The 27,567-nt window shown below is 43.3% G+C and overlaps 2 protein-coding genes across 2 annotated transcripts; one reads left to right on the top strand and one right to left on the bottom strand.

The window, feature by feature from the left end:
• The first annotated feature begins 17,268 nt into the window (after positions 1 to 17,268).
• LOC141025856 (protein FAR1-RELATED SEQUENCE 5-like) lies at positions 17,269 to 21,731 on the top strand. Its single transcript, XM_073501785.1, has 3 exons — positions 17,269 to 17,553; positions 17,634 to 18,611; positions 21,480 to 21,731. The coding sequence occupies exons 1-3, from the start codon at positions 17,404 to 17,406 to the stop codon at positions 21,729 to 21,731; spliced, it is 1,380 nt and encodes a 459-aa protein (XP_073357886.1). The 5' UTR covers positions 17,269 to 17,403.
• A 1,287-nt stretch (positions 21,732 to 23,018) lies between these two features.
• LOC123493687 (uncharacterized) lies at positions 23,019 to 26,122 on the bottom strand. The gene is made up of 12 exons (XM_073501784.1): positions 25,619 to 26,122; positions 25,371 to 25,526; positions 25,071 to 25,274; positions 24,898 to 24,984; positions 24,762 to 24,803; positions 24,385 to 24,670; positions 24,093 to 24,265; positions 23,777 to 23,977; positions 23,565 to 23,693; positions 23,375 to 23,490; positions 23,222 to 23,297; positions 23,019 to 23,135 (listed from the first exon to the last, which is right to left on the bottom strand). The coding sequence occupies exons 1-12, from the start codon at positions 26,120 to 26,122 to the stop codon at positions 23,019 to 23,021; spliced, it is 2,091 nt and encodes a 696-aa protein (XP_073357885.1).
• Between the last annotated feature and the right edge of the window lie 1,445 nt (positions 26,123 to 27,567).

Raw genomic sequence — 27,567 nt, 5'->3', positions numbered from 1 at the left:
GATAACATGGGCTGGAAACGGCCCAATGGAATAATGGGCCATTAATGGGTATAAAGTGATACACTGTTCATTACGGGCCAGTTTTACCACGGGCCGTTAATGGGCCGAGGGTTACTAAGGGCCTCATATGGGCCGAAAGACGTCATGGGCCATACATGGGCCGGAAGTTAAAATGGGCTGGAATTATATTGGACGGCCTAGATGACGCTACTGGGCCTAATTCGGATAGGCCGTAAACGAGCCCTGGGTTAGCGGGCTGTAAATGGGCTATATGCGAACAGGCCGTTAACAGGCTTGCCGTGGGCCGGCCCGCCACCTTTTGACCAAGTCAAACGGGCCGGCCTTTTCACAGGAATGGGCCTCTGTTGGGCCGTGCCACATGTCGACGTATCATAGGCGCTTTGGGTCCAATGAGTGGATGACATCTGTCCCAACGGCGAGCCGACACGTGTTCCCTCCAGCCAATGATGATTTTACACGTGGAAAATCCCCATTGGTCGGGGCTGTTAACGGGATATCGGATCCAAAACCGGACCCGATAGCTTAACGGTGTTCCGTTACGGTGGATGCCACGTGTCGGTCACCCTTGACGAAAGCACTTCTCTGACGCGCGATTTATCGTCATGGAAGTGGACACTTCCGTGATGATAATTTTGGTAATGTCATGGAACACTTCTACGACAACACATGTATGACTATCTTGATTCTGTCATAAAATTGTCATGGATGTACATGCATGACAGAAAACGTGACCTACTGTGACAAACACATATCATCACCGAAGTGTATTTCTTTTGTAGTGACTAGTTTGGCGAAGAGATGGTGATACAAGTACAATATGGATGGTAGATATAGGTTTTTGTAATATGAAAATATAAAAACAGCAAGGTAACTAATGATAAAAGTGAGCGTAAACGGTATTGCAATGCTAGGAAACAAGGCCTAGCGTTCATACTTTCACTAGTGCAAGTTCTCTCAACAATAATAACATAATTGGATCATATAACTATCCCTCAACATGCAACAATGAGTCACTCCAAAGTCACTAATAGCGGAGAACAAATGGAGAGATTATTGTAGGGTACAAAACCACCTCAAAGTTATCCTTTCTGATCGATCTATTCAAGAGTCCGTAGTAAAATAGCATGAAGCTATTCTTTCCGTTCGATCTATCATAGAGTTCGTACTAGAATAACACCTTAAGACACATATCAACCAAAACCCTAATGTCACCTAGATACTCCAATGTCACCTCAAGTATCCGTGGGTATGATTATACGATATGCATCACACAATCTCACATTCATCTATTCAACCAACACAAAGAACTTCTAAGAATGCCCCAAAGTTTCTACCGGAGAGTCAAGACGAAAACGTGTGCCAACCCCTGTGCATAAGTTCACAAGGTCACTGAACCCGCAAGTTGATCACCCAAACATACATCAAGTAGATCACGTGAATATCCCATTGTCACCACAGATAAGCACATGCAAGACATACATCAAGTGTTCTCAAATCCTTAAAGACTCAATCCGATAAGATAACTTCGAAGGGAAAACTCAATCCATTACAAGAGAGTAGAGGGGGAGAAACATCATAAGATCCAACTATAATAGCAAAGCTCGCGATACATCAAGATCGTGCCAAATCAAGAACATGAGAGAGAGATCAAACACATAGCTACTGGTGCATACCCTCAGCCCCGAGGGTGAACTACTCCCTCCTCATCATGGAGAGCGCTAGGATGATGAAGATGGCCCCCGGTGATGGATCCCCCCTCCGGTAGGGTGCCGGAACAGGGTCCTGATTGGATTTTGGTGGCTACAGAGGCTTGCGGCGGCGGAACTCCCGATCTAGGTTTCTTTCTAGGGGTTTTTGTATTTACAGAAATTTTTGGCGTCGGTTTCACGTCAGGGGGGTATCCGAGTCGTCCACGAGATAGGGGGTGCGCCCTCCACCCTCGTGGACGGCCCGTGACTCTTCTGGCCCAACTCTTTTACTCCGGGGGCTTCTTTTGGTCCATCAAAAATCATCAAAAATTGCCACGTCAATTGGACTCCGTTTGGTATTCCTTTTCTGTAAAACTCAAAAACAAGAAAAAACAAAAATTGACACTGGGCTCTAGGTTAATAGGTTAGTCCCAAAAATCATATAAAATAGCATATAAAACATCCAAGATGGATAATATAATAGCATGAATACTTCATAAATTATAGATACGTTGGAGACGTATCAGCATCCCCAAGCTTAATTCCTGCTCGTCCTCGAGTAGGTAAATGATAAAAGAAATAATTTATGAAGTGTGAATGCTAGCAGGTGCACAAGTTTAATCAATGATAATTTCAATCACCTTTTCTAGCATCATTATATGGCATAACAGTAGCTCATCTCATAAAACTTTTCATGATCAAGTAACAAGCTATTCACATGTTAAAGCATATACCATAAACTTTCTTGAAAACTAACAAACTACGTTCTCAGTCATCAAACAATTGCAATTCATCTTATTTTTAGGAAGGGTCTCTGTAAGAGCTTTGATTTAGCAAATCCCACATACTCAACTATAATATAGTCTTCCATGATTGCTACCACTGAAAGCATATTTTTAGAACAAATAGCATCCATCGAACACAGAGAAAGATAAGGGCTTAATGTTTCGCCTCCCAACTTACTTATCATATAGATAATTGTCAACAATAATAATTCATGATCAAATATATTTGAATGGCCATATATGCTTAGATCTTTCCCTATCACATGATTCTTGCCAACTAAAAAGTAGGTTGGAATGAGAAGGATTACTACTGACTCTTGCATAAAGGTAAAAGATAGGCCCTTCACAGAGGGAAGCAGGGATTTGTAGAGGTGCCAGAGCTCGAAGCTTTAAAACAGAGATGAAAATGATTTTGAGAGGTATGATTTCATTGTCAACATAACGACCAAGAGTTCCCAATATCTTCCATACTAGATACATTATAGGCGGTTCCCAAACAGAAAGGTAAAAATTTTACTCCCCCTCCACCAACAATCACACTCCACGGCTTGTCCGAAACAACGGGGGCCGTCCAACTATCAACAATCCTGGGGGAGTTTTGTTTAAATTATTTGTGATTTTGTTTTTGATCTTTTGATCATAGGACTGGGCATCCCAGTTACCAGCCATTTTCTCGTGAATGATGAGCGGAGTCCACTCATCGTGAGAATAACTCACCTAGCATGGAAGATACTGACAGCCCCTAGTCGCTACATGAGCGATCGGACATTCAAAACAGATTATTATTTGAAGGTTTAGAATTTGGCACATGCAAATTTACTTGGAATGGCAGGTAAATACCGCATATAGGTAGATATTGTGGACACTCATGGAAGAAACCTGGTTCAAGGAATTTGGATGCACAAGCAGTATTCCCGCTTAGTACAGATATTTTGGCTAGCAAAGGATTCTAAATAGCAAGCACCACATGTTAGAGGATCCATAACAATATAACTTCTATACAAATATACCCAAGCATAACTCATTATGTTGTCTTCCTTGTCCAACTTCAACTAATTTGCTCAGGTTTGAAAATGATTAATGGGGCTCACAATCATAGAAGATGTCCAAGATAGTATATTTATATGTGAAATCTCTCTTCCTTCAATATTCTTTCATGAATTGTTCAAGTGACCAATACAATGTTTGCTAACCTTCAATAAATTTACCACCTCTACTTCTTATATGTGAAGTCGTCACTCCCCATGGGATAAACATATGAAACATATATAATTTCAGATTTATGATATTCAAATCATTCAACCATTTACTCATAGGATATAAGTGAAGCACACGAGTAAATGACAAACTACTCCAAAAAGATATAAGTGAAGATCGATGAGTAGTTAAATAATTATGTAGCTATGTGAAGACTCTCTCCCATTTAATAATTTCATATCTTGGGATATTATTCAAACAGCAAGCAAAAATAAATAAAACTACATTCCAACGATAGCACTCATCATGTGAAGAAGCAAAAACTTAGGCTCAACCGATACAAACCGATAATTGTTGAAGAAGAAAGGTGGGATGCCTACCGGGGCATCCCCAAGCTTAGATGCTTGAGACTTATAATATTATCTTCGGGTGCCTTGGGCATCACCAAGCTTGACCTTTTGTGTCTCCTTAATTCCTCTCATATCACGGTTTCCTAAATCTCGAAAGCTTCATCCACACCAAACTCAACAAGAACTCGTGAGATAAGTTAGTATAAAACAATGCAAAAACCTTATCATTATCTACTGTAGCAAATGACAAAAATTATCATTCAACATTGCATACTAAATGTCTCTGCATATTTAATACTCCTATCCTCAAATAGAATAATTAAACAAGCAAACATATGCAAACAATGCAAACATAACAACAATCTGCCAAAACAGTGCAGTCTGTAAAGAATGCAAGAGTATCAATACTTCCCTAACTCCAAACATTATGAAATTCTACCACACCGTAGAAAATTTATCAGAGCTTATTATGCAAAAAGTTTCAACATTTTATCACATTCTGACTTTCCTAGGGAATTTTTGCAACATCGGTAAACTTTCTGTTTTGAAACAGCAACATGTATACGTGCAAAATAAGCTTGGTAAAAGCTATCCTTGACATTTTTATTGAAACTAGAGATGCAAAACATTATTCTAAATAACAGCAAGCAAATACTAACAAAAATAAAATGACACTCCAAGCAAAACACATATCATGTGGTGAATAAAAATATAGCTCCAACTAAAGTTACCGATGAATGAAGACGAAAGAGGGGATGCCATCCGGGGCATCCCCAAGCTTAGGCTTTTGGTTGTCCTTGAATTTTACCTTGGGGTGCCTTGGGCATCCCCAATATTAGGCTCTTGCCACTCCTTATTCCATAGTCCATTGAATCTTTACCCAAAACTTGAAAACTTCACAACACAAAACTTAACAGAAAACTCGTAAGCTCCATTAGTATAAGAAAATAAATCACCACTTAGGTACTGTTGTGAACTCATTCTAAATTCATATTGGTGTAATATCTAATGTATTCCAACTTCTCTATGGTTCATACCCTCCGATACTACTCATAGATTCATCAACATAAGCAAACAACACATAGAAAACCGAATCTGTCAAAAACAGAATAGTCTATAGTAATATGTACCATTAGAATACTTATGTAACTCCAAAAATTCATAAATAAATTTGTGCACCTGAGTAATTTGTCTATTAATCATCTGCAAAAAGAATCAACCTAAAATCTCTCTCCAGTAAAAAAATGGCAGCTAATCTCGTGAGCGCAAAAGTTTCTGTTTTTTACAACAAAATCGCAAAGACTTCACCCAAGTCTTCTCAAAGGTTCTACTTGGCACAAACACTAATTAAAACAATAAAACCACATATAAACAGAGTCTAGATGAATTATTTATTACTAAATAGGAGCAAAGGCAAAGAACAAAAATAAAATTGGGTTGCCTCCCAACAAGCGCTAACGTTCAACGCCCCTAGCTAGGCATGATGATTTCAATGTTGCTCACATAAAAGATAAGAATTGAAACATAAAGAGAGCATCATGAAGAATATTACTAACACATTTAAGTCTAACCCACTTCCTATGCATAGGGATTTTATGAGCAAACAACTTATGGGAACAATAATCAACTAGCATAGGAAGGCAAAACAAGCACAACTTTAAAACTTTAAGCACATAGAGAGGAAACTTGATATTATTGCAATTCCTACAAGCATATATTCCTTCCTCATAATAATTTTCAGTAGCATCATGAATGAATTCAACAATATAACCATCACATAAAGCATTATTTTCATGATCTACAAGCATAGAAAATTTTCTACTCTCCACATAAGCAAAATTCTTCTCATGAATAGTAGGAGTATCATAAGAAACTCGAATACTATAAATTGTTTCCACATTAAAAGAGTAATGTTCAGAAAAAGGGTAATCATAATCATGACAAGTTTTATAAATATAATCATCACTACCTTTTATAGCATAAGTGTCATCACAATAATCATTATAAAAATATCATCTTCATCAAACATAGCATCCCCAAGCTTGTGGCTTTGCATATCATTAGCATCATGGGTATTCAAAGAATTCATACTAAAAACATTGCAATCATGCTCATCATTCACATATTTTATGCCAAGCATTCTATGTAATTCTTCTTCTAGTACTTGAGCACAATTTTTGTTCCCATCATTTTCACGAAAGACATTAAAAAGATGAAGCATATGAGGCAACCTTAATTCCATTTTTTGTAGTTTTCTTTTATAAACTAAACTAGTGATAAAATAAGAAACTAAAAGATTCGATTGCAAGATCTAAAGATATACCTTCAAGCACTAGCCTCCCCGGGAACGGCGCTAGAAACTGCTTGATGTCTACTACGCAACCTTCTTCTTGTACACGTTGTTGGGCCTCCAAGTGCAGAGGTTTGTAGGACAGTAGCAAATTTCCCTCAAGAGGATGACCTAAGGTTTATCAACCCATGGGAGGCGTAGGATGAAGATGGTCTCTCTCAAACAACCCTGCAACCAAATAACAAAGAGTCTCTTGTGTCCCCAACACACCCAATACAATGGTAAATTGTATAGGTGCACTAGTTCGGCGAAGAGATGGTGATGCAAGTGCAATATGAATGGTAGATATAGGTTTTTGTAGTCTAAAAATATAAAAACAGCAAGGTAACTAATGATCAAAGTGACCGTAAACGGTATTGCAATGCTAGGAAACAAGGCCTAGGGTTCATACTTTCACTAGTGCAAGTTCTCTCAACAATAATAACATAATTGGATCATATAACTATCCCTCAACATGCAACAAAGAGTCCCTCCAAAGTCACTACTAGCGGAGAACAAACGAATAGATTATTGTAGGGTACAAAACCACCTCAAAGTTATCCTTTATGATCGATCTAATGATCAAGAGTCCGTAGTAAAATAACACGAAGCTATTCTTTCCGTTCGATCTATCATAGAGTTCGTACTAGAATAACACCTTAAGACACATATCAACCAAAACCCTAATGTCACCTAGATACTCCAATGTCACCTCAAGTATCCGTGGGTATGATTATACGATATGCATCACACAATCTCAGATTCATCTATTCAACCAACACAAAGAACTTCTAAGATTGCCCCAAAGTTTCTACCGAAGAGTCAAGACGAAAACGTGTGCCAACCCCTATGCATAAGTTCACAAGGTCACTGAACCCGCAAGTTGATCACCAAAACATACATCAAGTAGATCACGTGAATATCCCATTGTCACCACAGATAAGCACATGCAAGACATACATCAAGTGTTCTCAAATCCTTAAAGACTCAATCAAATAAGATAACTTCGAAGGGAAAACTAAATCCATTACAAGAGAGTAGAGGGGGAGAAACATCATAAGATCCAACTATCATAGCAAAGCTCGCGATACATCAAGATCATGCCAAATCAAGAACATGAGAGAGAGAGAGATCAAACACATAGCTACTGGTACATACCCTCAGCCCCGAGGGTGAACTACTCCCTCCTCGTCATGGAGAGCGCTGGGATGATGAAGATGGCCACCGGTGATGGATCCCCCCTCCGGCAGGGTGCCGGAACAGGGTACCAATTGGTTTTTGGTGGCTACAAAAGCTTGCGGCGGGGAACTCCCGATCTAGGTTTCTTTCTGGGGTTTCTGTATTTATAGGAATTTTTGGCGTTGGTTTCACGTCAGGGGGGTCTCCGAGTCATCCACGAGATAGGGGGCGCGCCCTCCACCCTCGTGGACGGCCCGGGACTCTTCTGCCCAACTCTTTTACTCCGGGGGCTTCTTTTGGTCCATCAAAAATCATCAAAAATTGGAACGTCAATTGGACTCCATTTGGTATTCCTTTTCTGTAAACCCCAAAAACAAGAAAAAATAGAAACTGGCACTGGGCTCTAGGTTAATAGGTTAGTCTCAAAAATCATATAAAATAGCATATAAATGCATATAAAACATCCAAGATGGATAATATAATAGCATGAATACTTCATAAATTATAGATACGTTGGAGACGTATCAGCATCCCCAAGCTTAATTCCTGCTCGTCCTCGAGTAGGTAAATGATAAAAGAAATAATTTATGAAGTGTGAATGCTAGCAGGTGCACAAGTTTAATCAATGATAATTTCAATCACCTTTTCTAGCATCATTATATGTCATAACAGTAGCTCATCTCATAAAACTTTTCATGATCAAGTAACAAGCTATTCACATGTTAAAGAATATACCATAAACTTTCTTGAAAACTAACAAACTACGTTCTTAGTCATCAAACAATTGCAATTCATCTTATTTTCAGAAAGGGTCTATGTAAGAGCTTTGATTTAGCAAATCTCACATACTCAACTATAATATAGTCTTCCAAGATTGCTACCACTCAAAGCATATTTTTAGAACAAATAGCATCCATCGAACACAGAGAAAGATAGGGGCTTAATGTTTCGCCTCCCAACTTACTTATCATATAGATAATTGTCAACTATAATAATTCATGATCAAATATATTTGAATGGCCATATATGCTTAGATCTTTCCCTATCACATGATGCTTGCCGACTAAAAAGTAGGTTGGAATGAGAAGGATTACTACTGACTCTTGCATAAAGGTAAAAGATAGGCCCTTCACAGAGGGAAGCAGGGATTTGTAGAGGTGCCAGAGCTCGAAGCTTTAAAACAGAGGCAAGAATCATAGCTGGGAAAGTGATTTTACCCCTCATCTGGATTCCTTGACCTCCACACATATGGATCGCGTGTGTCCTCTCATCACTCAGATTAGCCTTTTTTACAGACTGAGAACGACAAGTGAAAATGTGTTTGAAGAGACCCCACTGCGGTCGACAGCCCAGAAAGTTCTCACACATGGACACGAATGCAGCAAGGTATGTGATGGTGTTGGGAGAAAAGTGATGAAGTTGAGCTCCAAAGAAGTTGAGAAAACCCCGGAAAAAGGGATGGGGAGGCAAACAGAAACCCTGGTCGACGTCGGTCGCAAGAAGGACACACTCACCCTCCTGCAGCCGCGGCTCGGCCTCGTCCTCTGGAAGTCGTCAGGAACCGTGGGGAATCAGTCCCCCCTCGACCAGATCCTCCAAATCCTCCTGCTGGATCATGGAGCGGATCCAGTCGCCCTCGATCCACCCTCGCGGCAGGCCAGATCTCGACGACGACCATCCCCGACTCGTCTTCTTGCCCTTCGCCTTCGTCGTCGCCTTCTTCGCGCGCTCCAGAGCCACTGTCTTCTCTTTCCCCATCGCAGCGGGTTGCGCTTGGGTTGAGCGGCGGCGCCGGGAGTGGAGATGGACGCAGTGGAGAAGCAAAGGAGGAAGAAAGAAAATAGGACGCACTGTGCAAAAAACACCGGCCCGGACACCTTATATGGGCCTGTTCCCCGAGTGACTGACTTGTGGGCCAGGGCAATCTCGTCAAATCCCGCAACAGTCGCGCGCTCGATACGTGGAGAAAAAGGTGGCGCAAAGATCGAGCCGCCCCTGCCTAATCCGCTCCACTTACAGCGGCCCTCTCCGTCTCGCGCGCTTCCCCAAATTTCGAATCCCGTGAGATCCGAGAACGGCAGCGCAGTCGATCGCGCCGAAGATTTTATACCATATCAGCATTCGAAGCTTATCAGCAAAGTTCACTCGACAACCTCTGAATGGCTCAAGGCGACTGAAAATGAGGTCGAAGTTTTTTGCATGGTTCACCAAGTCCAAGTAAAATGCTTCTGAAGCATAAAATTTGGGTCGGAACCATCTTCAACTTCATCTCCACTCGAACCCAGAACCATTCGGGGGCTAATGACGATGACATGTACCTGGGGTAGAGCAATAGACCTGATCTAAGCACCCTTCCCAAGGATACTGCCCTACAGTCAAGGACATTCAAAGGACAGTAACTTCTACCGACTGGAATCACCTCAAGGTGCAACCCACTCGACCAACGGTTCCACTCGACAGAGATATAATCACTCGACCATACTAGAAAGCACTCGGAGTACAGAAGATCTAAGGTCACTCTGAATGACAACGCTCAGGCGTTCACTTAGTAGTCTTAATGGTCATTTATATGACTTTAATGCTGACGTTACCAGTAACGTCCTCTCTTTATGTATATTGAACCCTATGTAACGGGGGAGGGCTGGGGTCCTGGCGTACTCTATATAAGCCACCCCCTCCTCTGTGACAGGGGTTCGCACCCCCTGTAACTTCACGCATAATCCAATCGACCAAGCCTCCGGGCACTGAGACGTAGGGCTGTTACTTCCTCCGCGAAGGGCCTGAACTCGTAAATGTTGCGTGCACAACCTCACCGTAGCTAGGATCTTGCCTCTCCATACATACCCCCTATTCTATTGTCAGGTTTACTCCTACGACAGTTGGTTCACTGATGTACCTAGCATGTGCTACTCGCCCTGACATCTCATTTTGCTGTGTGCAAATTGAGTCGGTTTGTTTCTAATCCGGGAGATGTGCATTGGCATGCTGTTGAGCGAGTGATGCGTTACTTGCAAGGTACTGCGAACTATGAAATTCACTATTCTGGGTACCCGACGGTACTTGAGGGGTATAGTGATTCAAATTGGATATCTGATGCTGATGAGATATCCAATTTGAATCACTCGTGGCTTTCATCTCATCAGCATCACCACCAAGTGTGAATTGCTAAGGGATTAATTAATGAGTCGCTAACAGGTGGGCCATTGTCCGAGATGTTGGACTGTGGGTTGACTTGCGTTCACGGGTGTGCGACCTTCTCCGGGAACGACGACTCCCTTCTCGGGAGTGCGTCGACTCGGTCGTGGGCCTCCGCCCAGGCCCACTACTTCCTACCCAACGGCCTATATAAGAAGGCTCTGCCCAGTGGGGTGACCTAGTTCGGTTCACTCACTCCCTCTCGCGTAACCTAGCCGTCATCTACTGTTCCTCACTCTGCGCTGTCTCCAGCGACCCCATCCCGACGACCGCGTGCACGGTTGGTCGGGAGAGCAGGTGCCTCCGGAACCCTGTCGTTCGAGATCTTGCCCGGGAGAACGACAATAAAGTTTTTTGGGGAGCGTCTCGACGCGACTGCTCCCGATCCGTCCCCAGCTCCGTCCGCCTCTGCTTCCACTCCTTCCCCTGCATCGACACCATGGCCGCCGCCGCCAAGAAGAAGGCCACGGAAGACGCCGAGGCTGCTGCTGCCGCCGCCGCGTTGGCCTGGCCAACCGGAGGGTATGATCCGTTCATCCCTCGTTTACTCGTACTTGTGCTAGCCGTATATGTGCTGCTCATAGATGGTTCGTTTTTATGTTCTGTACATGCTAGTATGCTTAGGTATCGATATGAGATGCATAACGTATTTGTCATGGTTACTGTTTACTCATGGATTAGTTTAAACATTCCGTACATATCCCTTCACAGAATTAGCTGAATTTACTGGATAATTAATTACCCAGTGCTATTAGGAGACGGATTGCTTCGGAGTTGGTAGCAATCGCTCATGAATAGGACTGCTCATTGCTGCGTGCGTCCATTCATCATGGAAATTCAGATTAAAAAAGCTCTTGAGGGTTCGGTTCAGTAATACGATTAATAACGGAGAAGGCAATGACGGCCGCCGGCGGTTGTGGGGGTTGAGCCAGGGGCGTAGTACTGGTTGCTCGCCATTTGGGCGCTAGACTAGGAGACGAGGGCGTGCGGCAGGTAGAGTCGGAATGACTGCGGCAGTCCGGCGGCGTCGGGATGGATGACGAGGTGCTGGCGTGCTGCAGTGCACGACGTCGGGATGACGGAGGACCAGGCATGAAGCTGCGAAATTACCAATGTATTCTCAAGCTAAACTCTTGGACAAACCATTCTAACCGTCAGATCAATTTTATACTACTTTTTTGCGTGGATTAATACTACCCATTTAATTGAGTAGTCTGATGTACTGTAAAAAGTCTTTGTACTTTTGGCGGCTTAGAAATTAAGCCACCCCCTCTCAGCTTCTGCTTCTGCTTCTGCAAGAAGCCGCCCCCATCATTTATTGGGGCTATTAAACTAGTTATGTCAACTATAGGTGATGCCTAAAAATAGAGGAGAATTCGACCGAGTAACATTTAATGGAGTAAATTTACTTCATTAAGTTTTTGCCAAACCTACCCGATCCACTAAATATAACGGAGTAAAAAAACATTAGTATTTCATTTTCATCCACGGAACATTTTTTTCATTGCTTTTTTTATTTCATTGGATGATATTCTGATACATTGGAGTACATAATTCATCAATTCTTCACCACGAAAACGAAACCAAAGAAATCAAGAACCACAATTAGACACTTTAATAGATATCCAACTTCCATAACTGCTCCTAGTAGTTAGATTAATATTTTCGCTATGTCTCCATTGTTAATTCTCTCTATTTGCGTCTCGTGCTTGCACACTTCTTTCTTCTTCGGTTCCGACGAATTCGATATTGTGTCACATCTAGTCTCATCTCTAGTCTCTACTCTAGCAAAGAGTACACGAACATCTATCAAATTTCTCGCTATCAATAGATCGATGTAATCTTCCTCCCAGTACCAAAACTTGCATTCATCCTACACACAAATTTGAGCAAACAATGAGCTACAAATTGCGCCGAATCCGATGAACAATAGAATCAAAACTCACACTCGCTCCATCTTTTTTGCACTTGAAGAACACTCATCCGGGCTGTTCCGGCATGGTCGAAACTCAGCGCATCACCTGCCGCGGGCAGTCGTCACACTTTATGACCGTCAACTGGAAGCCGACGAGCTGTTGCCCCATTGTCGAGCCCGGCCGACGGTCGTGCGTGTCTTTGCCGGTGAAACTCTGCGCATCACCTGCCGCGGGCAGTCGTCACACTTTATGATCGGCAACTGGAAGCCGACGAGCTATTGCGCCAATGTCGAGCCCGGCCGACGGTCGTGCGTGTCTTTGCCGGTGAACCATCGATGAGCGAGATCCGAGCGACTAGAGGAAGCCATACTTGCATGCGGCACGGAGGCTTTGTCGGGGCTGTGCGGTTCGGTACCTGGCCAATCCATTTGTCATTGGCTGGCTTCTTAACGATATGTGGTTGTCCGGATTCGACCCCATGTGGTGGTATTGTTGTGCGTCGGCATGGTCTTGTCTTTCCTAGTGCTGGTGCGGGTTGGTTGGGGGGTTCTCAGATTCGACGGCCATGGTTTACCATTGTTGGTGCGGTGGAGGCTGCAGCTTGCTCTCAGCTGCTAATGGTTGGGGCCCCTCTCTGAGGCTTGGTTAACTGGAGGGGAGCAGGGCTTTGGGAGAAACCCATGTTTTTTACGGGGATCGATGGATTCCGGTGACAACGACGCAGTAGCGCCTTCCTTGTGGAGTTGTCATCGTAGGGTTCCTCCTCTCTGCCAAACCATGGTTGGTTGGTTCTTTGGTTGTTGTGGTGGCTATTTGTGTGGCCGCACCCTACCCCAATTAAGGTACGGGGGAGGGGGTCGTGGGTTGTTTCTGGGCGAAAACTTTACCTATCGATGTGGGGTCATGGGTAGTTTTTGGGTGAAAGCTTAGCGACTGGCGGGGGTTGATGATGGCGACGACGGCACCCACAGGCGTCATGTTTCCTTCTTGGAGGCATCTCCGAAGTTCTCGCTCACTCCTTTTTGTGTAGCGGGCATGTAGGAGGCGGAGGCCAAGATTGGTCACGATCGGCTTTGTTTATTTCTTCTTCTTCTTTTTCGAAGTTTTGGCTCTTGCTTGATTGTCCCTTAATCAATCAAGTTGGTTTGTGGTTTTCGGCTCTTTTTTTTATAAATCGGAGAACTATATTTTTCTTTATGACATCACAGGAGCACCCTGTCCTCTTGACAAGGTCCTGTGAAAAGATAAGTGGAGGGGCTAGTTAGATGTTTGCTAGAGGCATATATGTTATCCAGAGACATCAAGTCAAGTAAGTAGTTAGCAACATATATTTTTCCGGTGACGCTTTTGACCTAAAAAAGGTTTCATCCAATACACAAAGTCAACATAATTGGATAATCATGCAAATCGGGGACTCTAAAACAAAATTGCTCTAGTGCAGGCACGTACGTTGCATTACGGTCAATGTCGGATCTTGGAAGCAACCGCCTCATACCAACAAATTTCAATGATAGTGAATTTGCAACATCCGAAGCTAAGCTTGTTTTTCTGGGCAAAAAAACCTATGAGCATATATTAAGTGTCGTAGGTTCTTACCGACACACCCTTATAGAAAAATAAAATCACATTCAAATTGATAGGATGCCAAAGTCTTCTTTCTCCTGCATCCATATCGACGACAAGGCGTAAATAAATCTCGGTGTCGCCTTTGGCCTCCAAAGCTATGCTTGCAGCATAGATTGTCGAAGATAAATTAATAAGTAGTCGTGCTGTAGTTACTTGTGCAGCCGTGATTAGACGTTGTTGTCAATTATAGGAATTTTCCTTGCCTTGTCGGTCACCCGTGGGTTCAGGAAATTAGCTGGAGTAACCAGCCACGATGACCATGGCATGAGAAGTGCAAGAATATAAGGTTTTCTGGAAGAATAGGAGCTGGGTGACTTTCAGGGACGTTGTTTGCGATCTCCAGCTTTTGTTGAGCATTTGGCGCCACGTAACCGGCCACGGAAAATTCCTGGCCGCGCCGCCGTAGTTTCTGAAAAATCTGCAACTGGCCAGCCAGGGTTCGCCAGCAAATGAACGCGCCGGCAGCAAAGCCCTACTTGATTGGGAAAAGCGATGCCTGCAAAGATTGATCTCGAACTAGGGGTTGGGGCGCCACCCGGTGGTGCCTTCTAAGAGGAAGTTTGTGTGGTGCCAACTTGACAAGCGATCCTTCCACCCCTTTTTTCTCTAATTGCTGATGAACATGCACATATAAGTTAGGAATTTGCAATAACAAAACAAACAATATTTGAACAAACAACAATATTTTAGAGACCTTGATCCCCTTGGGTGGCGGATTATTCCGAACCAGATTAAACACTATTGTACGAATAACAACAGAAAATTGTAAAACCAATCTAGCATTGAACCAATTGTACACTTGACGGGCTAGAGGTTGAAGCTCGGCCAACATTTGAAGTTTACGATGACGGAGCTGAAGCTCCTCCTGTTCACCGGCTGAACCTCTGCTAGCAGCAGATGTTTATAGTGACCCAAGAGATGTTGTCTTTGCTCCTCTTGTTCACCGGCTGCTCCTCGGATGCTTTGCAGCTGCCTGTCCATCCCTCTGGTGTCATTGATCTCATCAACAACCTCTCCTTAGTTGGTGATCACCTGAATTTGTGTCATACTATTTTTGTTACTGTCATTTGCATAATGTAAACTTATAGCTGATGCAAATAATGAATGTTTTCTATTAACACCCAACCTGAAACAAAGCTAACTGTAATAAATTAGAGAAGACAAATCAATAGTTTCAGTGATGTTACCAAAGAGTTATAAAATGTTATTGACAGCATACATCATAGCTTTACTGCATTGACATTCATAATTATTTTAGTGATGAACTAAGCTTTATTTGCCTATTATATATTTTTGTCTTTCGCCAAACTTTAAATGATATAACCTTGGCAAGAGGTATCCCCAAACCTGCACAACCTCGGGTTGTAGTTCTGCCTGATCTATCTCCTCCAACACCCATAACCAATAAACGAGCTGATGTATTAAGACCAGGAATAATTCTCAGGATTTTACTATTTTTTCATAAGAACAGGAGGTAACAAAATCAACACTCTTACTTCTAAAATAATGGCAGACAAGTGTTTGAGAAAACTATGAAAAAACTTACTCAAACATGCTATCCTGAGACAATGTCTCTGCGCTGCCTGGTTGTCAACCGCCCTGGGACAGTTACTCTGAGCAGCCACGTTGTCTGCACATCTTAATCCCTTTCACAAACCATTGCCTAGTCAAATTACTACATTAATTAAGGGCAAGCTTGTTTCCCTTCCTTTTTAGCCAGAAATGCTACGTGAATTGTCAGCATGGGTACAACATTGAATCAGTATATAGAAACCAAAGGCTACACGAATGAACATCAAGAGGCTTGCTCCGGTGCACCCCCCTAACTCAATTTCCTAGGGGTATTCTTGACCCCCGCCATCTATTTTTTCTCCAGCCCGCCGCTGCCCATATGCAAGCCCCGTAGCCCATATCCAAGCCCCGTATAACCCGTATGACCCATACGTATGTATACGGTGACATCCCAAAAAAAAGGATGACACGACCCCACGACGGCCGATCCATCAATCACGCAGCTCCTCCATCATTCTGGTGAGTTTTTGTAGGAATATCGGCGGCAGCGATCTTATCGCCGGCGATCTCGTCCGAGAGCGCGCGCGGCACCGTCGTCAACCTCCAGCGCTCGCAGGTACCGCATCCCGTTTCCCCACGTTTGTCTCGCTCGTGGCAGCATCAAACGAACTGCCGCTGTTTTCGTCGTAGTGGTTAACCTAGCGGGGCGGGCAACCTAGCTTTCTGGCGGTCCAGGCCATCGCAGATCTTGTTCTGGTAGTGCTGCTCGTCGTGATATACACAGTGATCACGCGGGCTAAAGTGGGTTTCTTCTTTCTAGGGTTAACCTAGCGTCGGTTGCCGTCGGTTGTGTGCACGACGGCTCCGTTATTTGATGCGGCGGCTTACCTAGGTATCCGGCGATCCAAAATAATCACGACTGGTGCCGTGGGCTAGGAATCCGGCGGTGCATGTTATCACGGGTAGTGCTGCTTCTCGTGATCCAAAGTGATCACGTACTGGATTCGTGGGACGTACCTTAACGCCGCTTGGTGTGGAGAGGGGGGAGGATCCATGGCCGATCAGAGGTCGTTGGCGTCGGTTGTGTGCACGATCTGAATGCCCTCGGTTGGGGCGCTCTCCGATTGGTGTAGTTTATTTAACATCCGTGATCGTGCGCTAGGTGTTGTATATGTCAGCATTGATAATGTTTGCACATGTGATGATACATATTAATTGTTGTAGGAAATGGCGGACGATGAGTTAACTGATATGATGTATGACATGGAGTTTGGAGAACTGATGAAAGACTGGATAGATGATTGGTCAGATGATGAAAATTCAGATCGTGGAGATAGGTCAGAGAATGGGAACGTATTGGAAGATCTTAATGTGAGTGGCATTATCATGTTGTAATTTTTTGGTGGCATTCGACAATATTATATTTTGAAAATTTATAGATGGATGAACATGATGATGGTCACGAAAACAATGAGCATGATGATGATGAGGAAAACAACTCGGAGATCTCGAATGAAGATTACATTAGTCAGGTATGGAAGTGGAATTTTTTGTTGGCATGCATGCAAATTGAATTAATCCTGGAATATTATATGATAAGTACTTATGTATTTGTGTTATATTTTTCAGCTCATTTCCGAATGTCATAATGCGTACGACTATTACGGTGAATCCGACGCGGAGACAGGCCTTGATGTCGAATCATTAGCTGCATCTGATTCTGGGGAGTCGCAATCGTCGGTCATCATGAGTGAGGTATGTATGTAATCAGTGTTGTATAGAAGTAATGTTATACCATAGAAAACTGTTTTCATGGCTATGTTATGATTGTGTAGGTGACAGAAGTTGAGGGGAAAAAGAATGTCCAAGATACTGCTAGTGCAGATGATAAGAGGGATATGTTCATGCAGATAATACAAATGACTTTTACGTCTCACGAGGCTGCGTATGATTTCTACAACAGCTATGCTAGAGATAATGGTTTCAGCATTAGAAAGAATAGGGTCAGGTATAGCAAAACCGAGTCACATCATATGCGTTATAGGCGGTTTGTTTGTTCCAGACAAGGAAAACGTGATAGCAGGTTGCTAACCGAGGAAGGACACAGCCGTAGGCTCAGACCCGAGACACGCTGCCACTGCGAAGCGCACCTGACCGTGAAGCTTGACCAAAAGCGTGGGGTTTGGTATGTTGATAGTTTTGAGGACAAGCATAGCCATATCTTGGCAGGACCGGACGAGGTACCTTTTCTTTGGTCCCACAGAAAAATCAAAGAGTACCAGAGAGCTGAGATACTGTTCATGGAAGCTGCAGGGATTAGAATTCACGACATGATGGATACCTTCATCAGCAAACATGTATGGTATGGCGGTGTTGGTTTTACCAGGCGTGAAATATACAACCTTTGCGCCAGGGAGAAGAGGAAGCTGCTTTCAAAAGGTGATGCTGCCACAGTCATAGGCATCATGGTCAGTAGGAAACAGAGGGATCCTAGCTTCTTTTTCGAGTACAAGCTAGACAAGGAAGGACATATGAATAGGATGTTCTGGTGTGACTCCCAGTCTCGTCATGACTATGAGGACTTCGGCGACGTGCTTGTATTTGACAGCACGTACAAGATGAACCGGTATGGTATGCCATTCATACCCTTTGTTGGTCTTAACAATCACTGGAAGACCACTGTTTTTGCTTGTGCCATAGTTTCGGACGAGACCGAAGAGACATATGTGTGGCTGCTGGAGACTTTTTTGAGGTCCATGTGTCAAAAGATGCCTATGAGTGTTATCACGGATGCCGACGCTGCGATGATCAAGGCAATTCGCCAAGTCTTGCCAGACGTGTGGCACCGTATATGTACGTGGCATATAGAAAAAAAATATGAAGATTCACCTCTGTCACAAGTCCTTGAAGGAGTTCCGAACTCTTCTGTACTACAGCACGTCCGCGGCCACGTTTGAGGAGAGATGGCACGCGTTTTCCAAAAGATGGCAGTCGGAAAAAACAGTAACATGGTTGAGACGGATGTATAAGAAGAGGAGACTGTGGGCCGCGGCTTATCTGACAGAGGGTTTTTGGCTTGGCATGAAAAGCAACCAGAGGAGTGAAAGTCTAAACTCATGCCTTCACCTCCACCTAGACGGTGAAATGACCCTGGTGGATATGATTTTGCACTATGAGAACGCCGTTGTACGTATCCGTGAGAATGAGGCACGAGATGATTGCACGGCCTCACAGAGTTTACCGGTGCCAGTTACTAGCTCGAGGGAACTTGAGATAGCTGCTTCTCACGTCTTCACTCCAGCAAACTTCTATATGTTGCAAGCTGATCTTAGGAAATTGGTGGCATGGAGATTGTAGAAATAAAGCTCGGAGACGGATCACAGCAGTACATCGTGGCCTGGAAGAATAACCGGAAGAGCCGTTTTTGGGTGGAGTACACTCCAGTAAATTCCGCAGAAACTATAAGGTGCAGCTGCAGAAGAATGATTCGAAAGGGTCTACCTTGCAAGCACATAGTCCATGTACTGAAGTGCTTGAATATATCTGAAATACCAAAGTGTTTAGTTCTTGTGCGGTTCACGAAACGCAAGGTTGGGACTGCCCGCCAGGTGCACAAGCGATCTGTTGGGATTTGGATGGACTGGAGCAGCTGAAAGAATGAAATATAGCCAGGTCAGTGTGTTGGCTTCAGAAGCTATGCATGCAGCATGCAAACACCCAACTTTGCGGGATCAGTTACAGGAGAGTTTGAAGGCCGTGATAGCTAAGAGCCATGAGTATGATCAGCTAAAGGAAAATTTGAGTAAGAAAACGGCTGATCTTAGTACTTGTGCAATTGAATATGTAGATGATGGTGAAGGCAACATAGTTGAAGTTCATGATCCTATTAAAGTATCAACGAAAGGTGCAACTAAGGTAGATGAGAACCGCCCTATGTCGAAAAATGGTAGGCCACTTTCGTACGACGAGATCAGAATCACGTGCGGCGCATGCAAATTGCTAGGGCACACTAAATGCAGCAAGAAATGCAAACTAAATAAGAAGTAAGTTTTTGTATGCATTGTAGGTTATAATTGTTTTTAACTTGTCATTCATTAACTTTTCCTGTTATCGTGTGCAGAAGCGTGGTGGGCGAAGAAGAGTAGAACAGTAGCTAAAGTTATGTTAGGATGAATCCAGTGATCTAATAGTGAGGTGTTTACAATGTGTTACTGCATACATGATACATGATATATACTATTGCAAGAGGCCGGTACCTTGAGATAGTGCTTGTAGCATATATGGACTAAACAGGAGGCGGTCACTAGGGACTTTAATCATGGAAAATGGATAGCATTTTAGCCATTGTAATGATGGCATCTTTTGTGTTGTCCACTGTAGTTAATTTATATTAGAAAACTAGACGATACCTGGCATGTTGTTGCGGGAATGTTTTGCAATATATTCATAGAGAAATGGTTACGTGTAACATGTATATGTTGTTGCGGGAATATTTTGTTTGCATGTTGTGGTGGACCTTTCTCCATACATGTTGAATGACAAGGTGGCAAACTTGCATGTTAAGAGAAATAGGTTAGTGGTGGCTAGTTGTCTAGATATAGAAGATGTAATTATGTGTGGTAATAATTAAAAAAAATTCACTCCTTTGGTTCACCACCATTTAGATATAGAAGATACCAGCTCACTTTGGTCTATAGTATAGACTTCGTACCAAAAACCCACCATTTTCCCCTTATAAAGAAAAGAAAAACCCACCATTTTATGGCTTGTAGTGTAACTCGGGCCGCTTGTCGCGATGACGTGGAGGGGGGGTGACGGATGCCGTAAGACGGCGCGACACATGGCCGCTCCCATTGCCGAGCCCATTTAACAATTTTTATTTTGATTACAGCCCGTTTAAATGGGCCGCGCTGGCCACCTGGTCGGGGCGGTTCTTCCCTCGCGATCTCCACGCGCGTTCTATCTATCCACTGCAACTGCCGCCGCCGCTGCCGCCACCGATCCACGTCTTGTCGCCGGTCACGTTACGCCATGGTTTCGTGGAGCGACGAGTCGAGCTCTTCTTCGGATGGCGAATCCGTGACTAGCCTGCAGGTACGCTCCTACTATATAATCTCCAAATAGTGCTAGGCTTAGGGTTAGAGTTCTTCATTTCCGGTATTTAACGCAGGGCGTTGATTTGTGCATTATCTCTGTTGTTTCGTTTAGCTTCCTACGACTATCCCTTGCTATGAATGGAGTGGCATTGCTCACGATCTGTCTTCTCGTTGTCTGCATCGAGAACCTTGCGTCAGGCTAGTTGCTTTTGATTCCTTGGACACTGGCAGACGTTTCCTTGCCTGTGGTCAGAAGGTATGTTGTTCCGTACTGTAAATATATGTTTAAATTACCTCGTGCTCGATTTACTTCGCGGTAATCCATTGTTCTGCCCAAAATTGCATACATTTCAATTAATTTGTGCATTTACAAAGTCCGTATCTATGTTGTTTTTTTTACGGTCTAATATTTGTTTTAGCACATAATAGCATATACTTGTCGTTAATTGATCCATATATATATATGTATATCATTGCATGCTACATTTTGTGTTTATATGATTGAGACCATATTTTTAGTGCATTGCATGTAATTGTATTGCATTTGTGCATATATGATTGAGACCATATTTTTTCATACTGTAGGAAGAAGTGAAATGTAACTATGTGGAATGGGTAGACCCGGAGTGGTCAGTGGCTACGAAGTTCTGCCTGAGAGAACTATGGAGCATGTATGACAAGAAGCTGAGACAGAATATTAAGAATGCTGAAGAAAAATGCATGTTAATTGGAGAAAAGAGGAGGACGGAGGAAGAGCTGAGATTTTTCAAAATGGACTTTGCTAAACTGGTGGCTGATAAGGAGGATGCTCTCACGCAGTTGGGCAATGCAAGATAGTCACTTAGCGATCTCAAAGAGGAGCTAGAGAAGAATAAGATGGCAGATCATGGTTGTGCCAATCTACATCAGGTCCTGAGGGTAAAGGCTGAGAAAGACAGGGACCGGGTGGTGCTAGAGAGAGACCAAGTGATGAGAGAGAGGCACCAGCTGAAGCAAGAGAAGAAAAAACTTGAGTATATTATTGCAGATTTTCTCAAACAGAAACATGGGTACGTTGATAAGATCAAGAAGCTGAAGGAGATTTGTGATGAATTTTAAGTATGTTTTGTGGTTTATTGTTAAACAAAATGATCAAGTCCTGTCTGCATTGTGGCCAGTTCATTTGTGTAAGGTCTAAGTATATTATATTAACCAATAAATTATATCACTTTCGAAATAGTTTGCCCTTGTTTGACCTGCATCCTAATGCGGGTTCTTGGCTAAGCACTGAAATTATTTTGCTTCCACCGGAGCCTCTAAATCGTACTGATCAAGGGGGCGAAATAGTAGTTGATCATGTGATTGATGGTGCTACTGATCCTGATCTTCATGATGCAGAAAAGGAAAAGGCTAACAAAAATGCAGCAAAAAAAACTGTGCAATGAGATTTGAAGCAACACATAACGCCAAGGGAGTCTGGCGCAAGACACGAGGAAGATCCACCTGTGGACGCCGATTCCGAGAGATCCAGCGGCAATCATGCGCACGGGATCCCAGGCGGATCTGCCTACTCCACCAACCGCAGGATCCACGGGTGGCCCGTCTGCGTCCGACACGCGGGCTGTCTCCACCGAGCGGTCGGGCGGGACCGGACCTGGCGCGTCCCCCCGCGCCAACTGGCGCTCGTCGACTGGGTCGCCCGCGCTGGGACCGGATCTGTCGTTGTCTCGGGCGCGGGATCCCACACCGGATGGCACGACAGCCGAGGTTGATTCTCAGGCAAACAAAAAGGAATTTATCAACTTTTTTTCTTATTGTTGAATAATGCCAAATCAAATCAAACAAATATGCAAAAGTAAAAAGGAAATGAATTACTCTTCCATGGAAGAAAAGAATGAACACGGCAGCAAAAAACATTAAGGTAGAACAAATGAAGGGAAGCAAAAATTTATTGGTACGAAACGTATAGTCTGACTGCATTACACATACACAAGTATGTGTGAGCGACCAAAAATCCACACAAAATCCATGGTATCGTGCTTATTACATGAATGATAGAAAATCAAAGTTGTCCATGCCGGGAAACGTGCTTCCGGACTTAAAACAAACGACTGAAACTAGAATCTTGAATCATGTATGATGTCTTCACGCCTTGCTTTTCTTTGCGATGTCGCGGATTTTGTTCTTCACACATTCGAGCGTGTTGGTAGGTGAGAGAACCAACTCGGCGATGAGACGCCTTCTCCTTGCATTAACCGTGCCCTGCAATTTTTAGAACAACATTTAATGAATAGAAGTTGGTATTATACGACAATTGTATAAGTGTACGAGCAGAGAGGACAAATTACCTGGGTAAAATCGGCGGTCCATCGATCCCCGTCCCAATGCTCCATAACTTCAATCACAAAAAGGCCACAAGAGTTCCTAATATATATGCAAACATTAGTCACCGTGCACACGAACATGTCTTTCGTAAGTAGAAATGATGAACCATAACTCACCCGTCCTTTTGTAGTGGCATGTCGATCTGAGGTATGATAGGCCACTTAGTGACGTCTGGATATTTGCCAGGTGTAATACGGTTTGCCTCTTCCATATCAATTGCTATTGCTAGTCGCTATTTGAAAGAAAGTAGTAGTGAGAAACCATATGACATTTCATATGAAGAATGCTCAATGTCGGGGAGAGTACCAGTGCTTTCACAGTGTCGAGAGAGAACTCGAGAGGATAGAGCAAATCAAAAACTCGGAATTCTTTCTTGCGGTTGTGCATCACCATGGTGATCCAGTGTGTATTGCCGACGTTTAACGGGATAAACGACTGAAATGTGGAACACATTTGTAATCAGATGCAATTATGCTTGTTGAAATGAGTGTTAATGAACTAGTAAGAACATATCGTACCTTATCACGGACGGTATACTCGTCCAGAACCCTACGTACTGCTCCAGCTCTGCTCAGCGCACTATCCATGTTGTATTTCGACGGTTTAGGGTTGTCTCGTGCCTTAGCACGATCAACAAGGTATTTGGACCTCCAGGCTGGACAGAGGTGCCGATCATGACCAACGCGCAGAGCCAAATGTGTCTGATAAGCATCGATAATCTGCGTAAAATAATAGAACATTTTATTTTCATAGGTGACACCTAGATTATGCACTTAAATAGCAGGACATGGTAATAAATCTTACGTCATCCGCCAGCCATGTATGCTCAAGTACCGGTCGTATACTCTCCACAGTCACAGAGGTGCCACGTTCATTGTAGTAAACTCTTTTTGTCATATTCTTCTCAGACCGAGCAGCTGCCTCCACAAACGCAACAGCAGCATCGATGAGTTCCGGTGTCAAATCGTCCTTAACAGAGCCTTCCATGTCATTGTCACTAAACAGAGCTGCATGATAAATTACGAACGTCACGAACGGTGAGTACATGAAATGGTAGTAAATTAAGCACTAAGATAGCTACTAACGGTACCTCTAGTTGCGGTAGTGTTGCCAGATGGCTTAGTACCGCGAGCGCTTCGCTTGCCGGGCTTGTCAAGTTTAAAGGGGGATTCAAATTTCTTGGGAACAGTCCGTCGGCGCTTCCCGGATATAACATCGTCTTCTTTTGCGGTTGCTGCAGACTTTTTCCCCTTGCTCTTACCCACCATCCTGTCGATAGAACTTGCAGAAATGTCAATGTTGGACGATTCTGCTCGAGGAGAATTACCTACAATCCAAGGGTTCTCCGGTGTTGCGCCGCACTCATCAGTAGGCTTCGCTGTCTTGTCAACATTTAACTTGGCAGGTGTTTTCTAGTTAACAAAAAAATAATGTGATAGGTTCAGTTAACAAAAATGAAGATGCATAATTGAGATCAATGAAGACAAATAAATGAAAACATACTTCCTCATCATCGTTGTTCTGGTTTACAACAGGCTCGTCAGGCTGTGTCAAATCAATCACCGGCTCTAGACCGTCAGAGTCATCCTTGTACATGAATTCTTTTTTTTTCTGGCGGACTATTCTCAAAGGAATCCACTTCTAGGTCGGCATCGTTGTTGCCGGAAGCCGCAGCAGCCGCTGGCTTGTACATCACACCATTTTGGTTCAACTTCTCTAACAATCTCTGCATTACATAAAAAATATTAATTAATGTCGGCACGGTTTTGCAACTTCAAAAATGTTGTAAACATAGAATTAAGGGTGTGTCACCTCGGCTACTTGTTCTGGTATTTCCTTCATTTGGCTGCGTATGTAATCCATACACCGCTTCATGATGAGGTTCATCATCTCGTCCGCGTTTGAGGCTAACTTGGACTTCTTTGCCGCACCAACGGCGGGCTTCATTTTTGGCTTTTCTGGTTCGGGTACTTTGCGCTCCTGCGCCCTATACTCCTTGGTTATGTTGTCTTCAATCTGCATGTGAAATACAAGTTTATGTGATCAATAAAAATATTAATACAACTAATTATGTTATATAAAAGTTAAGAAGTACCCAACGTAATGAATTACCTTGATGTTACCACGGCCACGGCCTTGGTCATAATCAAACTTGTCTCTCCTTGCGGCTGCAGCTTCAGTCCAATTCCTCATTAGAGGTTCCATGGACAAGCTAGGATTGAATGCGCATTCACCTTCCAGAGGCTGAACCTTCTCCCAGTACAGGTACTGCATGAATATGAAAAATTACAATTAGTACTATACAGCAGGTAAATTAGCAATCATATTTTTTTGCAATGGTACAAGTCTGAAAGGTGTACCTGCAGGAGAGCTAAGTTCCCTCTCGGCCATTGGCGGAGGTGTTTGCCTTTCCTCACGTTGCGAAGGCAGTCTAGCAGAACCCGGAGGGTGAATGCATTCCAATTAATCTTGGATATACGCTTCACGTCGTCCACCAATGCGTAATATTGCTTTGGTACAGTCTTGCTCGACATGGGAGCAAGAACTGTTCCAAGCAACACGAGGACAACTCTCCGAAGGAAATCGTCGTCGGCAGATTTATTTTTTGTGATGTCCACAATCAGATCATCGATGACTATGTTACCTGTGGTCTTGCTCAGGAATTGAGGCGGCACTCGATCTTTAACATCCTCACCTTCCTCACCGAGAATACCTTCTGCCGACAGTCCATGGTTCTCCAAGGCCAAGATGCACTCAACATCCACGGCACCAAGAGACACTTCGCCAACCAAGTCTTGTACAATGAATCTGCCCTTGCTAGGATGAAATATCTCAACCATGTACTGGATCAACAGTGTACGCATCTTCAGCGAAGGTATCTGAAGCATGCTACGGAGTGGTGTTTCGGCAAGTGCGGCCCGTTGACCGGAAGATAGACCGGCAATAAGTTTGCACCATTTTTCTACGGCGCAAACAATTTCTCCGTTGAGTTCATCCATCCTGTTAAAAAATATACTTGGTTATAGTACCATAAATTATGTAATCAACTTTTTTCCTAACATATTGTTGCATAAAACATAATAATGGAATACACTATCCCACAGTAGAAAGAAAACTATACAACATAATTTATTCATACTGAAACATTCAGCAGAGACACGTGCAGCACATAAAATGACAGTTTAACAAGTACTTATTTAACCAATTAGTTTCATAATAAAAAGCAATATAATTTATCTAATCATTTATTTTCATATGGTACTATACAAATAGATATAAGAATCGGTGACAGTGCCTAATTAACAGTAAATTGAAAAGAACAAAACGAAATTATGCATACTGGAACACGCATCAAACAAATGTGCATCACATACAATATTAGTCGGCGTCTCATAGTTGCAACATGCATGTCTTAGGGCATTGCTATAACTTAAAGTGACTATGCTATAACTAACACTGATAAAAAATTGTTGTTTATTCATCAATCCAACCTACAAGTGAAAGACAACAAACAACATGCAGAAACTAATTTGCAATCGTAGGGCTATCTAATCAAATACACGCACAAACAAATCTAGTGTCATAGGCCTATCTAATCTAATACACGCACAAACAAAAAACATCTACTCCAACAGATGTAATGCGAAGATTATGCGCTAATTAATCTTAGTCCTATCGAATCTAACACACGCACAAAGAAAAGCATCATGGATGCGGTACGGTTGCCAACATACTGGATCGCTCGATGAAGATGGAAGTTGTCGGCGTTGTAACGTGGACGCAGTTCGTCCACGACGGCCAGCACGCGCTGACGACCTGGATGTTCTCGACGATCTTGCTGGGGTTGGGCCGATGCTAGGGACGCAGCTGTCATCGACTCGGCGGTAGGAGCCGTCGTAGACGACATGAAAGACGATGCCGAGACTAAATAGGAGGAGGAGGATCTCCTAGGTCGTCGTAACCACCAGGGATAGAACGCCCGTGATCTTTGCCTTCCTTAGTTGAGGAGAGGCAGTACGTGCTCCTAAATTAAAGGGATAGGCTTCCCACGCTCGAGTTTTTTTGTAGATTCCGATCCGGGAATTGTGTAACAAATCGCAGCTGCTCCTCTCTTTGAGCGATGAGGGGCTCGTTTCATGTACTTTTTTTCTTTTCTTTTTCATATTAGAAAATTTTGATATCAAATAATTATTTCAACTCAACCAAATGGCCCCCAAAAAATTTCACACAATGGGATGACCATGGACATCATGCATGCCAATTCTCATCGATTTCCGACACTCGATGCATTTACTAGGATTTTGTCGGC

This window comes from Aegilops tauschii, chromosome 6 (assembly GCF_002575655.3).
Source record: "Aegilops tauschii subsp. strangulata cultivar AL8/78 chromosome 6, Aet v6.0, whole genome shotgun sequence".
Classification (NCBI taxonomy): Eukaryota; Viridiplantae; Streptophyta; class Magnoliopsida; order Poales; family Poaceae; genus Aegilops; species Aegilops tauschii.
The sequence above is the reverse complement of the archived record's forward strand: the minus strand, read 5'-3'. Positions and strand labels throughout refer to the sequence as shown.

Coding starts and splice junctions, on each gene's coding strand:
- LOC141025856 (XM_073501785.1), top strand. CDS start 17,404: ATGTATTTGTGTTATATTTTTCAGCTCATTTCCGAATGTCATAATGCG. Junction 17,554..17,633: donor CGTCGGTCATCATGAGTGAG/GTATGTATGTAA, acceptor ATGATTGTGTAG/GTGACAGAAGTTGAGGGGAA. Junction 18,612..21,479: donor CCGACGCTGCGATGATCAAG/GCAATTCGCCAA, acceptor TTCATACTGTAG/GAAGAAGTGAAATGTAACTA.
- LOC123493687 (XM_073501784.1), bottom strand. CDS start 26,122: ATGCGTACACTGTTGATCCAGTACATGGTTGAGATATTTCATCCTAGC. Junction 25,275..25,370: donor GTGGCCGTGGTAACATCAAG/GTAATTCATTAC, acceptor TTTCACATGCAG/ATTGAAGACAACATAACCAA. Junction 23,298..23,374: donor ATGCCACTACAAAAGGACGG/GTGAGTTATGGT, acceptor CATATATATTAG/GAACTCTTGTGGCCTTTTTG.